We start from the raw sequence: 15,191 nt of genomic DNA on the forward strand, positions 1-15,191 counted from the left end.
AAAAGCATGAGGCAGGAGACACCTGCAAAGGAAAAGAAAAAAGAGTTTTACATTAGGTTAATGGCAACAGTATGGAAAGTAAAGACAGCAGAATTAGGAGGGGTGCTTAGTGCATCATGGGTGGTCTCCCTGCAGCTTTCACCCAAAGCAGCATGCTGAAGGGATGGCTCAGCCTTACCCATGTCACCCCTAACTGTAGGCTTTATCCAAAAGAACATTTTAAAGCCCAATCCTAAAGGTGGAGAGGGTGTCTGCCTCCTAAATCCAAGCTGGGAGCTGCTTCCACAGGAGAGGAGCTTGATAGCTAAAGGCTCCACCTCACATTTACTTTGGGAAACTCCAGGAATCACAAGTAAACCTGCAGTCTGAGATTGAACTGCTCAAGAGAAAATATGAGGTCTTTCGCATGCTTTGAAACCCGATCACTATGAGATTTATATGTGTACGTAATCATTTAGGAAAGCCATGGTGACAAGTTTTAAATTCTTACCCCATGCACCTCCAATATCTCCCTTTAAGTTGATAATTTGTTCCTTTCTAAAATAGTCACAAACGACACAAACGTCATCCCTCACTGACTCCATTTAATGAGCTGCAAATTTAAGACGTGGCTGTGTGCAAACATTTTGTTCATTTATTGCATTTCTGATCACTTGCTTTGGTTATTTTGGTGTCATGTTTTCACATTTCTATACTATAACACTCAAGTTTTGTCAACCCCGACACCCCCAAAAAAAACAGCACTTATTGTCAATCAGTTTATTGAAAAAAGACAGATTTCATTATACCATACATACATATGCCTTAGTATCTGTGAAGCAGACAAATATCTTATAGCTGTCCTTGTTTGCATGTCAATCACTTCATCAATCATCAGTCAGTGTAAACCAAAAGCGAAGACATTTACAGTACATCAGGTGATCTAAAATAAACACAGCGCGCTTTCTCCCTTTTAACAGTCGGTTACTCACATTACCCAAAGACGCCTTGTCAAGAGACAGATGGAAGGACGTTAGATGGGTAGGTTTTGTTTGTGGGAAGTGTGTTTAATTACTTTATTATTCATGTGGCACAACATCATCATCATACAAAGCTGTCTGCTGCTGCTTTGAGTCACTTTCAGAGACCTGCATTTGGGTAGCTGTCATAGTTGTCTATTTTGATTTCTGAGCATCTGAAACTTCAGTGTCACATCAGGGACAGAAACAGGACATAACTCCTCAGAGGCTTGTCCTTTCTTCTTGCATCCCTGTGTGACAGATGACAAAGTATACAGTTGCACATACAAAGTAGTTTCCTTTACAGACACTCCCAACTTGAGAAAAATGATTTCAATACAAACTAGATATTTCTTCATCCTCTTCATCTATCACCATATGAATTATTGCTTTATCAAGCATAACAAGTCAGTCATTGACTCTGGGGGCCACCTTGATCCCTTTAATTCTTAAAAGACTACAGTATTGCTACAGTATACACAGATTTAAGTGTATTTTACTCTACCACGCACATACTGTATGTATGTATATATTTATAGTTATACGTGTAATTTCTCACTGACATACTGCAGATAAGTCACAATACAAAAGATTTATTGTGGGAATGACATTCAGACAGTTAAATTAATATTTCTTTTGCTTTAAATCCAATGTCCAAATAGTAACACTGCATGTAAATCTGTGCTTGCACAATAATTCAAAGAATTATGAATCACTCAAGAAACATACCCAAGTTTCTGCTAAAGCTGCCAATTCAGTCGCATTCCCAATGAGGCAGGAAACCAAGAGGAGATTTGCAATGATCGAGCCAGCGCCAGGTCTAAATCGTCACTAGGATAGTGAATCTTTCATTGCATCATTATGTTACAGTGGGTATCCCTGCCCTGAACAGAGCTTCGTCTCAGTCTAAGTGTCTGTAAAGCAGATTGGCCGTGTTGAATGAGAATCCTCCAGACCAGCTGGCATGTAGCCTACAGGCTCATCCTTTCCCCTTTCACTGGTCGATTCTCTGTTCACATATCTGAGGACAGCAGCTCTTCTGTGGCTCCTAGAGACGTATTGTGACAGGGGACGAGGGGAAGGGCTGCCAAACAGATCCAGGGATGAGCTAAGAGAAATTTCCAAAGGAGGCTGCAGAGAAGGGGGAGAAGAGAGAGGAGAGAGGCAGTGCATAATTAGGCTTCACATGGGCACAGAAAGCAGAGGTTAAAGACCAGGAATCGATTGTTCCCACATTGTGAACTTTATAACCCTGACTGACAGTAAAAAATACATTTCTCACGACTTGTATGACTGTTTATGTACCACAAACTCCTGTGTGCTAAGCCTCTAATGCAAGATCCTCAAGACAATTTGATATAAACATACTATCAATACAAAGTCTTTTTTTCTTTATGCCATTATCTCTTGCTTTCTTTTTTGAGACAACAGATGCAATCAAGCGGTCTCCCTGGAAACCAGCCAGTTCCTTCCATCCTGAAATGTCTCAAGTGTCAGTGGGAAAACAGACTTTCCTCTCCCAGTCTGCTGGTATTTTAGCACTAAGCCCTCCTCTCCTGATAGCCAAGGAAGATGGACCACCTGTTACTAGACACAGACAGATGCAACTTGGCACTGAAGTGAACCTGAACTGGGAGGCGACAGAGGACCAGAATGGAGAGCCATGTGACGAGATGCTTGCACAGAAAAAAAGTGGAGCTGCCCTCTGATAGACATTCTTTTAAACGAGCTCCTTATGGAGTTGTCAAAGCCTAGGTGCAGCAGAGGAGGAGAGGCGGGTGAAGAACGGGGGATAAACAGCAAGAAGGCAGGATTTGTTCTGAGCAATGACACATTCCTCCTTCTTCTTTGTCTGACATGTTCGGAGTTTCTTTCATATTATAATTCAGATCTATAGTTCAGCTGGCAGGCACCACGTGGAGCTCTTGAGTGATGCTCTGCAAGGATGGGCAACATCACAGAATTGATTCAGAACTAGAAGGTTACCAACACGGTCTCCCATAGCAACTGCAGCGCTACAACATGCCTTTTCGTGGTGGAACAGGATCAGGTGTTCTGGTGAGGTTGTTTGCAACATCATCAGCTTTTCCTAATTAGTTAAGATTTTGGCACATGGCAGATGGCTTCAGAAAAAAAGAAACAGACTGACTTTGATGAAAATTTGATTTGCTGTCGAGGAAGGAGGCACTGACAGTTTCCTATAAAGATACACAAACAACCAGCGGCTAAGCAGAAGAAGGATAGCAGATCTCAGACTTGGCTCTGATCTGAATATTCACTGCCGAAGGTTTCCAGATGTTACGATCCCTCCAGGCGATGGAAGACATCAGCCTCACCTTTCACTGACTGACTTAAATAAACATCCCATTCCTCTAAAAGCAATGAAAACACAAAGTCTAGGGTCTGAAAATTCAAATGCAATAATCATGCACAAAAAAAGTCAGGGTTAGGCACAGGAGGAGATAAACAAGAGACTCCTCGAGTGTTAGAATGTATACAGCATCCAGCCATAGATGTAAACGCAATCCTCTCACAGATGTAAGCAACTGTGAGAGGATTGCTGTGTCTGAGTTTCAAAAGTTTTTCAGAAAGTAGCTGCATAAAGTTTGTTTTTGATTAAGTTAAAGTGCATTCCCAAACTTTGTCAGCAACAATCTAATATCAAACTCCTCGTGGAAGACGAATCGCCTGAAAAATATGTTGAACATATTTTCACCATGAACTGTTGGAATACAATTTATCAGACCAGAATGCAACATATCCATGGTTACCAAGGTGAAGGATGAAAAAGACTGCAGAGTTTTAGGGATCACTACCATCTGTTTACTTTTTTTACTGTTTTTTTTTACACAGCACAATAATTTGTATTGGTTTCATTAGTCTCCAGATGTGGAGGAACCCTGTGAGAGTCAGGAGTGAAAAATGAGCTGTAATACCACTAATTAGATTAATCTAATTAGTGGTATTACCAGTAATTATCCAAGTAAAACATGTAAAACAAGTACAAAACAATTCAAAGTGCTTTACATAAATTAAAAGCATTACAGTGAGGAGTGGAAAAAGCATTAAGAATACATAAAAGAAACCAATAAAACTATTAAAATTAATTAAAATGATTAAAAACAAGCAACAGTCTGGATAAGTTAAAAGATATCATGCAGACTTCATGCATAGACACATGAGAAAGGAAATGTTTTTAACCTGGATTTAAAAATGTCTACATTTGGTGACAGTTTAATCTCCTCTGGCAGTTTGTTCCACTTGTTTGCAGCATAACAGCTAAATGCTGCTTCTCCAGGTTTAGTCTGGACTCTGGACTGGACCAGCTGACCTGAGTCCTTGGATCTCAGAGCTCTGCTGGTTTAGATTCTCTGAACATATCACAGATTCTGGGATTTGTAAACCATCAGTAGGCTTTTAAAATCTATTCTGTGACTGACTGGAATCCAGTGTAAAGATTTTAAAACTGGTGTGATGTGTTCAGATCTCTTAGTCCTGGTTAAAACTCCAGCAGCAGCATTCTGGATGAGCTGCAGATGTTTAATGCTCTTTTTGGGAAGTCCAGTTAAAAGACCATTACAGTGATGGAGTCTACTGGAGATGAATGCATGGATGAGTTTTTTCTGGTCTTCCTGGGAGAGAAAACCTTGGTGACAGCTTTGATGTGGCTGCTGAAAGTCAGATCTGAGTCTATCAACACTCCAAGGTTACCAACTTGGTCAGTGATTGTAAGGGCCCGATATTCACCAACGCTGACCCTCTTCTCATTGCTACCAAACAGAATGATATCAGTTTTGTCTTCATTTAATTGTAGAAAATTCTCTCTCATCCAGGTGTTTATTTCCTCCAGACACTGACACAGTACATCTGCTGGGCTGCAGTCTGGTGACAGAGACACATGAAATATCTTTAACATCTTCAACATTTAGAACTGTAGAAACTCAAGGACAGAAGTCTTATGCTGACTAGTGTGGTGGTAGGTCTGTGTCTGGAAATGACCTTAGGTCCAGTCTAAGAGACACTTTGCTTTGATTCCATGAGAGAAGTGGATGAGTCAAAGTCAGGGAGAAAACCTGAGGATTTAAATGACAGCACAGGAAGAAATCTTTCATATTTACTGCCTCCACCAAAATTTTAATAGAATATGCACCCATGGGCTGCAATAACCTTTTCATAGTTCTCTAACTACTGGAGGCTGTTCCCCCTCTTTTTTTTTTTGTCTCTGCACAGGAACAGCAGCCAATTCTAACTAATAGAGCTCCTCTTTTATTATTTTTTCGGCTCATACTTTAGAGGAGGAGCGTTCCCAGCACGAGGGGAAGCTTCGGTGGCGTAACTGTACAATGATTGGTTGATGGTGAATGGATAAGTGAATGGGCACTGGTTGAACGTATGAAGCTACAGCAAAGCTGTGAAATGTTGTCCACGTACACAGCAGTTCTTAATGTTTGACTCTAAACGCTATAACAAAACACAGAAGAATGGACTGATAGTCAAGTCTCTGATTATCAGGCCTATCGGCCTCAGTTATTATGTCCTGAAAAAATAGACCAGGTGTTGTTGGGGGGCTCCTTTAATAGAAGATTTCTATTAGAAATTTCATTCTGTTGTTAAATCCTTTCATTTACTGATCAAAACACCAGCAAAGCGCAGAGATAATCTGTAAATGCAGCTTTCGATTCTCCCTACTGTATGGACTTCATAACACAATCGCTATCAATCCCTTTCAGTCACAGACAGCTTTTTGGTTGATTCACTCAATTTCTACTGCCTTACTCACTGTGTGGAGACGAACACCATCGACAATAATTTGCAACAGAAGTAATGTAATTTTGTTCTGAGTGTGAAATGATATTTCAGCGCTTTGAGCAAGGGAGCCTGCTGCTAAATACAGGCACATAACCATGAAATAAAAGAACTGTCAGAACAACTTTTCTGTCCCTGCCCAAGTCCATCCATTAACCTCTTGACCAGTCTAATTTCTTTACGTCTCAGCGATGAGTGAATTTCCTCCCCAGTATTTTTCTGTCTGCTAAAAATGTCACCTCCAGCCGCAGCTGTCCTCCTTTTGTGCACTTCAGTCTTCCTTTTCTATCCCCTTCATAAATACAGTGCAGCTCAGATGTTTTAAACTTATTTAATACACTTAATTTTGCTGATCAGTTCGCCACCATATGATTGAACTGATTAATAAAGTAGTTTTTTAGTATTTTGTTGAAATGATTCCAATGAAAGTGGACAAAAGGTTTCTAAGGCGATTATGTACACAATATGTCAGCGTAAAAACAAACGATGAGGCTGAGAGAAGTCCCCGTAGGCCCGTGAAACAGGAATGTGGAAAGGCACTAATCTTCTTTGGTTTGGTGTGCTGGGGCAGCAGGTTGAGGGCATCAGACGCCAACAAGATCAACAAGATCATGAGGAAGGCTGGCTCTGTCCTGGGGGTCCAGCTGGGCTCTTTATTGGTGATGTCTGAGAGGAGGATGCTGGGTAAACTGCATCCTGGACAACACTCAGCCTCTCCACCAGGTGCTTACCTCGCACAGAAGCACCTTCAGCAACAGACTCGGTCCACCGTGTGTTAGACGGAGCGCCAGAGGAAGTCCTTTCTGCCTGTGGCCATCAGACTGTTTAACTCATCGACCTCGGGTCACGAGAGGTCAGTGGAAGCACTGCCTCCTGAGGCCTAAATGGCACTTTATCCAAATCACCTGTTTGCATACATTATATTTCATTGAGGCTGCTAACACTGCGCACTGCACAGGGCTGTGTGTTGTATAGACCTTCGGTTAACACCTACCTACAAACGGGAATTCGTTAATTGTGTTGTATTCAGCTACTTTGTTATCTTATGTTAGCTTTTTTTTTTAATTTCCATTTTATTACTTTCCCACTTTGTATTGTAACTGTTGCACAGCAGTTTCTCTCAGGATAAATAAAGCTTCTTTAATCTCGAATAAGGGAAAGGATAATCTAGCATTTCTGTTGCTTTGAAAGTACCCAAAAGCACAGAAGCCTACATCTTTCTAAAGTCGGTCTCTCTCCGACCACTCATCTGAGAAACACGTACGAGCGGGCATGTCTGATAAATCCTTTTCTTTTCATGTGTTTTCTTGCAAGATGCTGAGACAAATCCACTTTCTGAGGTTCCCTGTTGTGGCCACTGGTTCTGGCTGACCAGGTCAAAGCAGGTAATGGCGGAGAATGCTTTGTGTAAACAAAGTGCTTTTGAATAGACTGATAAATGGTTTACAATTTCAAACATCATCTGAAAGTCAGGAGCAAATGGAAAGGACTGGCTCACTGGTTCCAGATCAGTGGTCTTCCTCAAACCCTTCTCCATCTTTGTTATCTTATCAGTGCTGCGGGGTTATGGAGCTCTCCCAAAATTTCTGCTTCGGTGCACAGCTTTGGGACCTGAAGAGACATCTCCAGATCCCAGATGGTTAATGGACATATCTGTCAGCACTAACGTCATAGCAGCCCGTGGGGGCAGGAATAATAAAGAAAACCAAACAGCAAGAGCATCAGCAGCATGCGTGAACACCCCAAAATGAAATTATCCGCTTAAATAGAGGTGTATACCAGTGGAAGCAATCAGAGCTGCTTTTAATTAAGTTTATGTATATTTAATTAAGACTTCAGGAAACATTGTCACCTTGTGAGAAAACAGCATATGCCGAATATTACTCATCAAGTAAGTTTACAAAAAACTCCTACAACTTGTTTTTGCTTTGTTATTTTTGTAATAATGTGTGTTTTATTGAAGAAAAAATGACTTCAGCTATTTTAAGGTGATTCTGAACATAAACAGTGGAAAATTTGAATGGTCTGAAAAGCTTCCATCTCCTCTCATCTTTTTTAGCAAACGTCCTATAAATGGTGTGTAACAAATCGGTGTTGCATGTTATCTGTCAGGAGGAGCTGGAGCCCTTATTGCTTGTGAAAGAATCACTGAAGAGAGCATTTTACACTCCAGACATGAATAATTTAAACCCTAGTTATGGTTGTCACAGCTCAGATCGCAGACAAACTCACATCAGATTTCAGCTGCATCACTGTGTTTTCGTCCTCGTTTCAAAAGTTATTGTGAGATCAATATTTAATTTTTGGTAAATCCATTGGAGATGAATCAGGCCTGACAGGTGGTATGACGGCCCCACTAAATCGCACCAGAATTGTAAGCGTATTAGGAAAATCGTTCAGGGAGAAAAGTTGGTGGGGTGAAGTACTAGGACTGCGAAACCTTAATGTGCATTAACTACCGTTTGAGTCTCTCTTTTTTCTTGCTTCTTGCTCTCATCGCTCCATTTCTCAGTCCCACTGCCTCTCCACACATATCATCTGAGTTACCAGTCAGAACCCATAAAAATATTTTCTGACACAGTCCCACACAGCCTTATAGTCCCCTCCGAGACCATCAATCCTCCAGTAACTGAGATGTTTGAGTGAAATCATCAGTGCCGACCGCATTGTTGGGCTGGAGGAAAAGATCTGACAACCACGCATGTCTGTACAACAACAACAGTTGAGACAAAATACCCACCCAGATAATGCAGTCAAATGGGCAATATGGGCCTGATCAGGGCCCAATGTTATCTTATCAGTGCCAAACCAAACTGTAACAACATCAGCAGCAAGCATGATCAGAGAGCAAGCCTGTGAGCTTACAAAGAATAAAGACCCCTTATTCTATTTATAATTGTATGAAAGTAACTGCAGATTATGTGCACCATCAGCTCATAACGATCAGCTGACAGCAAAACAATTTCATTGCTCAGCCCGACTGAATAAAATCCTCATTTTCAGTGAAGAGCACCTGTGTAAAATGCAGAGAAATCTACAATAGTTGTGCAATTTTTGTAAAGTTTGCAGAATTATTACGCTCTTAGTTACGCTCTAAAACATCCAAACAATTTAGCAGAAGTACACTGGAAACCACTAAAGAATTCACAATTCACCTTAAATGCTGCAGTGTGCATCTCATTTGAGGCTTGTGCTCAACAAGGTTCCTGCTGTAAGTTAATATATGTCATGGGCTTAAAGATCACGGTGCCTGAATGAAGCAGTGAATGCTCGTGCATTTGGCTCTAAATAAAAACAAATAAAAATGTACCTTGTATCATCTGATCAGCAGTATTTGCAAAAGGTGAAAGATAAAGAATAACCCCGAAATATTGGAGCAAAAATTGAGTTCCTCATTCAGTTTACTGTGTCATGGCAATCGAAGCCCAACAGAAAGCACCAACCGACAACAATCACCACAACAAAATGCATGTTTCCACGGAATAAGCCCCATCAAGTGAACCCAGGTGTGCAATGACTGGCAGTGTAGTAAATCAAGAGTTCAATACAACCACAAAGCCACAAACAACTGCACATGGGCGTCCAATTCCAAGTATAGCAGCTAGCATGAACGCTCTCCAACTTCTCTCAGTTCAACAAAAATCCATGTCCGACTGTTTCTCCTCATCGTTCCCTTTCTCAAACAAATAAACGCACAAAGCACACAAACACAAACAGAAAACTACGTGATCACTTACTTCTGCTCAGGAGCTGCAAGTTGCGAACCTCCTCTCTGACCTGCAGCTGGAGGACTTGTTGGAGGACCTCCTGCCTCAGAGTCTCCTGAACGATTCCCATCCTCTCCAGCTTCTCCCCATTCAGACGCAGTAATGCCCGTCCTGCCAGAGAGGATGTGAGTGGGTTTAGTTTCCTCTGGGATTTTTAAACATATCCATCTTTAAAGAGTATAAATAAAGGAGCTGAGAAATTTGATTTAGACTCTTTAAATGAGTTCTCAGTCAGACAAATGGTGAAAAAGAGAAACGTTTCATAATAAACTAATGTTGCTGTCTTGTCAGTAGAGTAATTGCCACCAAAAAAACATATTTTCGTGCGTTTGGTTGGACTCAAATGCTGCGTGCACCAATGGCTTCACAGCTAGAACACATGCACACACAAAATACACATCGTCCCAGATGTTGTCTTGCATGACAATTTAAAATAACATCTGTGTTCAGTAAGTAGATGTTTCACTCTTGTGCTTAATCAGTCTTAACTCACTTTGTATTAAAACTCCGTGGTTTTCTTTGTTCCTTGCCAGATTGTCTTCAAACTTCTGAGCAAAGACATCTTGCAAAGCATGAATGTCCCAACTGTTTCCCTGCTGCCTTATTTCTTCTCATGAGTTGAATGTTTGAATGTTTTATTGGATTCAGCTTTTTGCCTCTTTGCTCCTCTGAATTATTCTGTATTCTTTCAAATTTACACACCAAATTGTACACTCAGATCCGCCTCTTCATTTCGACCCATTACACCCCCTTCCTACTTCATCGGCCTGCAGTCTGAAGCTCTTAGCCTCTGGTTCTTTCACCCACAAGCCCACCGTGACTCTCTCCTTACCATCAAATTTCAACTCAAAGTTTGAATCTTAAATGGACTTATTATTCAGTCTCATCATTCTGCATCTCTGCTGTTGTGCTGTCAGTTTCTAAAAGACAAGGACTTGTTTTGAAATAAGAAAAAAATGTGCTTTTACATTAATTAGGACTAATTGACCCATTAAGGTTTGCATCTACAGTGGCAGACAGAAAAGTGCTGCATGAGCAGTGAGCATATGTTGTGCAAGTGCTCAGGTGTCTGAAGCTGAAAACGAGGAGAAACTGGCCATCTTCAGGGAAGCTACTGTGGGCAAACAGTTTTGTGTTGTTACTAAGTGGCATTTTTTGGTTCTAAAAATGTTGTAGAGCTACAATGTTAAGTTAAGCTAGTTTGGCAATTTAAAAAAAAAATGGCTACTTAAATTGCCATCAATGGTAAATTCATATTTTCTTGGCATATTGCTGTTGCCATTAATTCAACTATACAGATGAGGACCAGAAAAGATTAAATATAAGATAATAAAAGATAAATGACTGCTACATCCTTTGAAAAAACAGTCACCTAAGGGTGAAGAAAGTCTCCAGGCTCATAACACGCCTTCGTGGAAATGATCCTTCTGCAGAACATTTAGCTTTCTGCATGTGGATTGTGTAGAAGAAAGTTTCTGCAAATAGACATGGATATTTACAATGTCAGTGCATGCTGAGCTTGTAGATTTACAGCTTAATTTACATAAATGGCTCAGGTGTTGAGTTCACACTGAGCTCTGCAGCCCCCAGTAAGCGATAGTAAACAGGCTGGCACAGAGTAGTTTATTCACACTGCCTGTTTTCTGAGGTTTTATTACAGAGTTCGGCAATTGACCCTCGGGACGCACACATTTAACATACCATTACCTACAGTAAACAGCCTTTACAACCAAGCTGCACTCACACAGACAGTGTGAAGGACTTGTATGTGAGGAGGTGCAGACATGCAAACAGAGTATTGTTGCTGGATGAGCTACAGTGTGTCCTTCACTGGTGCAGAAAGAGGAGGAATCCATCATACCTGCAGCAGCTCTTCACGACACCCAAAGCGTAATTAGACCCATCCTTCATGCAGCTCTCTCTCCATATCATTCCACTCATTGATATTTACTTGATCCAAACATTAGCACATCATTTGCATTTCTGTCTTCCTTTTTTGTCTTTAATCATTGCAATGTTCAGCTGACAGCTCCTGCAGAATTATTTATGTATGTATGTGTTGTACACGTACTTGTTATACATGCATCTCTCACATAAATTAAAGTCGGTTTATTGTTCCTATATTTACTCAGCGCAGCTCGTAAGCAAGTCTGTGGTTTGAGTGCAAGAAGAGAGGAGGAAAAGGAATTACACAGGGGAAGAGCAGAGACAAGGAAATTAAACGAGAGCTCGAGCCTTTTGTCCTCCGGCCTTTAAGTCCATCAAATATAAGTAGATTCCCTTAATAAAGAGTCGGGAGTGATAATTCATAAGACAAGCTTTATGGTGGAGAACAGCTTAGTGTGTTTGATGGTATGCATGTCATGACTCACACTGGTCCAACACTTGGGCTAAGTGCCACTAAAACCATCTGGAAAGAAAAATGTAACATGCCTCGTCACATATCATCCTCAACATCATCAGCACAGCTAAACTGATACGAATATTTGGGGTTCTGCTTTGATTAAACAGCATAGTTTGCTTCCATCCGTCTCCCCTCGAGGACTTCTGTACTGTTTTTCTGTGGTTTCAGCTGAGACTCCACTGACTCATCAGCCAATCGATGCTCTCTCACAAATCAAACTGGAGAGGTCTATTTTAATCTTACTGTTTTGTAATTCAAAAATTCCACTACACATGTGCTTTTTTTTCCCCCTCTGAACTGAAACAGGACTTCAGATTGAAAAATAGTTAGACATTTAGTGCATCATGTAATCTTTGGGCATGATGAAATAATACTTTTTAACAATGTTTTGTTAAAGTTGAATGAAGGAGCCTACAGGTTACTGAATACTATATCAAAAAGCAGCCATAATTATGACTCCCTTCACATGTCATAGCTCTTTGAAATGAAGACACAACTGCCAACCAGTACTTGCTTTAAAGCCAGACGGGCAGAAACAATACAGACAATAGTTTCTTTTGATGGGATGGAGCGCCACTCCCTGAGAGACAAAGCCATGACAAACCAGTTAGCTTTTATAATGGTTCAATGATTGGTGTGTGGGTGCTGCGTATGCCTTTGTACGCACATGCTGTTTAAAGCGATTATTTGAGCCCAGGTGCTCTCTGTGTCTGTCTTTCCTTTGGTTGGTGTTGAGGACACAACAATAATAATTTTCTATTTATTTTCTGCACATTTCCAGTTCTTTTTTTACTCTGTCTGTGCGTACACACTTGTCAACCTCTTCACCCCATCTCCACAAAAGCCTTCTCGAGTGTGCTTGCTAACAGCAGAACCAGCTTGTCCTAAAAACCCCTGCCCTCACTCTGTATCTGTGTGTGTGTGTACAAATAAGACAAAGCAGATGAATAGAGCTCAAATCAATTCCCCTCAGACAGACTTAATACAGCTTCTAATAATTGCCTGCAGATAGGGAAAGTATGCTGTCAAAAGGAGAAAAGAGACACAAAAACAAAAGCTGTTCCAATGGAGATCGCTTTTCTCAATTTGGCTTCAAAGTAAATAGCTTATTAACAATGTCTGCGGGCAAATGGGAAAGAGCTCTGCTTTGGCTAGGACAATAATGACTCTTAAAGCAGTCTGAAAAACCAATCCAGAAGGGAGGAAGGTAAAGACCCTAAAGGCTAACACAAACTATTACAATGCTGCTAGCTTCTACACATGGAAGCACCGAAGGTCATGTGCATCTCTGTAGCCACGTTTGCTAATCACTTTATTCATTATTTATTTATTTACCAGATTATAGCCCCCTTTATAGTCGCTAAATTATACCTGCATCCCATTTACACTATCTGTCGTTCACATTTCCCACCCACTATATCTTGAAAGGAGAACAGAATATTAAAGTCAGTAGTAGGCAGAATGCAATCATGTCTGTAAGTCCACATCTGAAGGTGGTCTACCCAGCTTTGTGATTAGATCTCTGTCTGTAAATGCAATCCGTGAAGCTTGCAGTCATGCCATGAGAAAGTAACAGTACATGAGCTGAGGCCAGCAGGTATCAGTTTATTGACTTCATACATGCAGATCAAGTGAACATTAGCACTTTTTAAAAAATTTTTTTACCATTACGAGGACAAAATGTAGTTTGAAAGAAATGCACTAAATAAAACAGCATGAGACAGATGAAGTGTGTAGTTTCATAACTAAAACTGTGCAGTTTAAGGTAGAAGTATGCATATTTAATCATTTCCCTTGATTTAGTACAGATGGAGCGTGGTTTGTTGTAGGGCTGTCACAAATGATTATTTTAATCGTCGACTAATCACCGATTATTTTTTTCGATTAGTCGACTAATCGGATCATACGTATATTGAATGTAAAACATTATCGCACCAGAATGCAGCTGCTCTTATATAACCATCATTAGCTTGAGATAGGCACCTGAAACTAAGGAATTATTCACAAAAAGTTTTGGTCTCACTGACTCAAATATAACACCAACATGTTCACTATGGACTCAGTCAGGACATTTGCTTGCTGAGGTGTGCATGTAGCTAGCTTTGTAACAAAGCCGTCCATTGAAGATGAACATACGTTTTTAGCACTGAAACATAACGTTAGAAAACATTAGCATTCCTATTCAAACACGTCACTGTTATAACGTTACAGAAAACACATGAAATATGTGTACTAATGCTAATTAATCAAATCGTCATCGCTAATGTTAACGTTTATAGCTATCAACATGAGTAAGTAGCAAGTTAACCCTCTGTTTACGCTAATTTAAGCAGCTAACTAGCTAGTTAGCTTACCAAGACGACGGTCCCTCTTCACAATCAGCCACAACAACATGCTTCCTTTTCAGGTGCTCGTGCATCGTTGTTGTGCTGCTGTGGAAGGCAAAGTCTGCCTTGCAGATATTGCATTGCACACATTTGTCTTTTTTAAGTTTTCTTAAAATGCTCCCACACTTTTGAGGTCTGTTGCCGGGTAGCCATGATACCAGAGCCCGAATGGTTTAACTTCCTGTGACATTACGACATTAGGACAGAAACGCAGATGCAGCAGTGGAAGGTGCCGCAGCAGTTTTAAGAGAAAAACAAAGTTTGAAAAAAAAAAAAAAAAACATAATCGTGACTCATCGACTAATCGTGGCAGTTTGTTGGGTGTTTTCTCATAGAATCTCTGGAAGCAAAAACCAGGGCACGAGTCACTATTGTGGCTGAACCAACCTCAAACCACATTAGCAGGGTCTTCCACTGCCATCCTTATGTACGACTGTGATGCAGGGCTCTTATTTACAGCACCCATAATTAAATAAGAGGATATTAGAAACACACACCAGAAATACAATCAGAAACATAATCTATACTCTTTACTATTCAAGTGAAATTGCCTATTTTGTTTTTATAATAAATACTCTTTTTCCCATTTCCACTTCACTATATTTGGGTTGAACTGCTTCACCAATGTGTGTAGGCGTAATCTGAGGAATGTTCGAGGGGCACATTCCCACCAAACAATCTTGCTTTATAAATTAGTTTGTGGGTTAATGATTTTTCTGTGTATGCATCTTTTTTGTATCTGCCCTCAGGTGTGTTTCCAAGGCATGCCATCAGGAGCCATTACTGTGAGAGCTCAACTGGATTCAGATTAGATTTTTAATGGACAGGA

General features: G+C 40.5%; 1 protein-coding gene across 1 annotated transcript in view; it reads right to left on the minus strand.

Moving 5' to 3' along the window:
- Positions 1–768: 768 nt before the first annotated feature.
- Positions 769–15,191, minus strand: part of samd10b (sterile alpha motif domain containing 10b) — a 55,691-nt gene continuing 41,268 nt past the window's right edge. The window contains exons 4-5 of the mRNA XM_072366936.1: positions 9,542–9,682; positions 769–2,129 (exon numbers count right to left, since the gene is read on the minus strand). Of these exons, the coding sequence (XP_072223037.1) occupies positions 2,107–2,129; positions 9,542–9,682 (164 nt within the window). The 3' untranslated portion in view covers positions 769–2,106. The remainder of the gene's footprint in view (positions 2,130–9,541; positions 9,683–15,191) is intronic.

This window comes from Leuresthes tenuis, unplaced genomic scaffold, assembly GCF_036924035.1.
Source record: "Leuresthes tenuis unplaced genomic scaffold, fLeuTen1.0.hap1 SCAF_16, whole genome shotgun sequence".
NCBI lineage: Eukaryota > Metazoa > Chordata > Actinopteri > Atheriniformes > Atherinopsidae > Leuresthes > Leuresthes tenuis.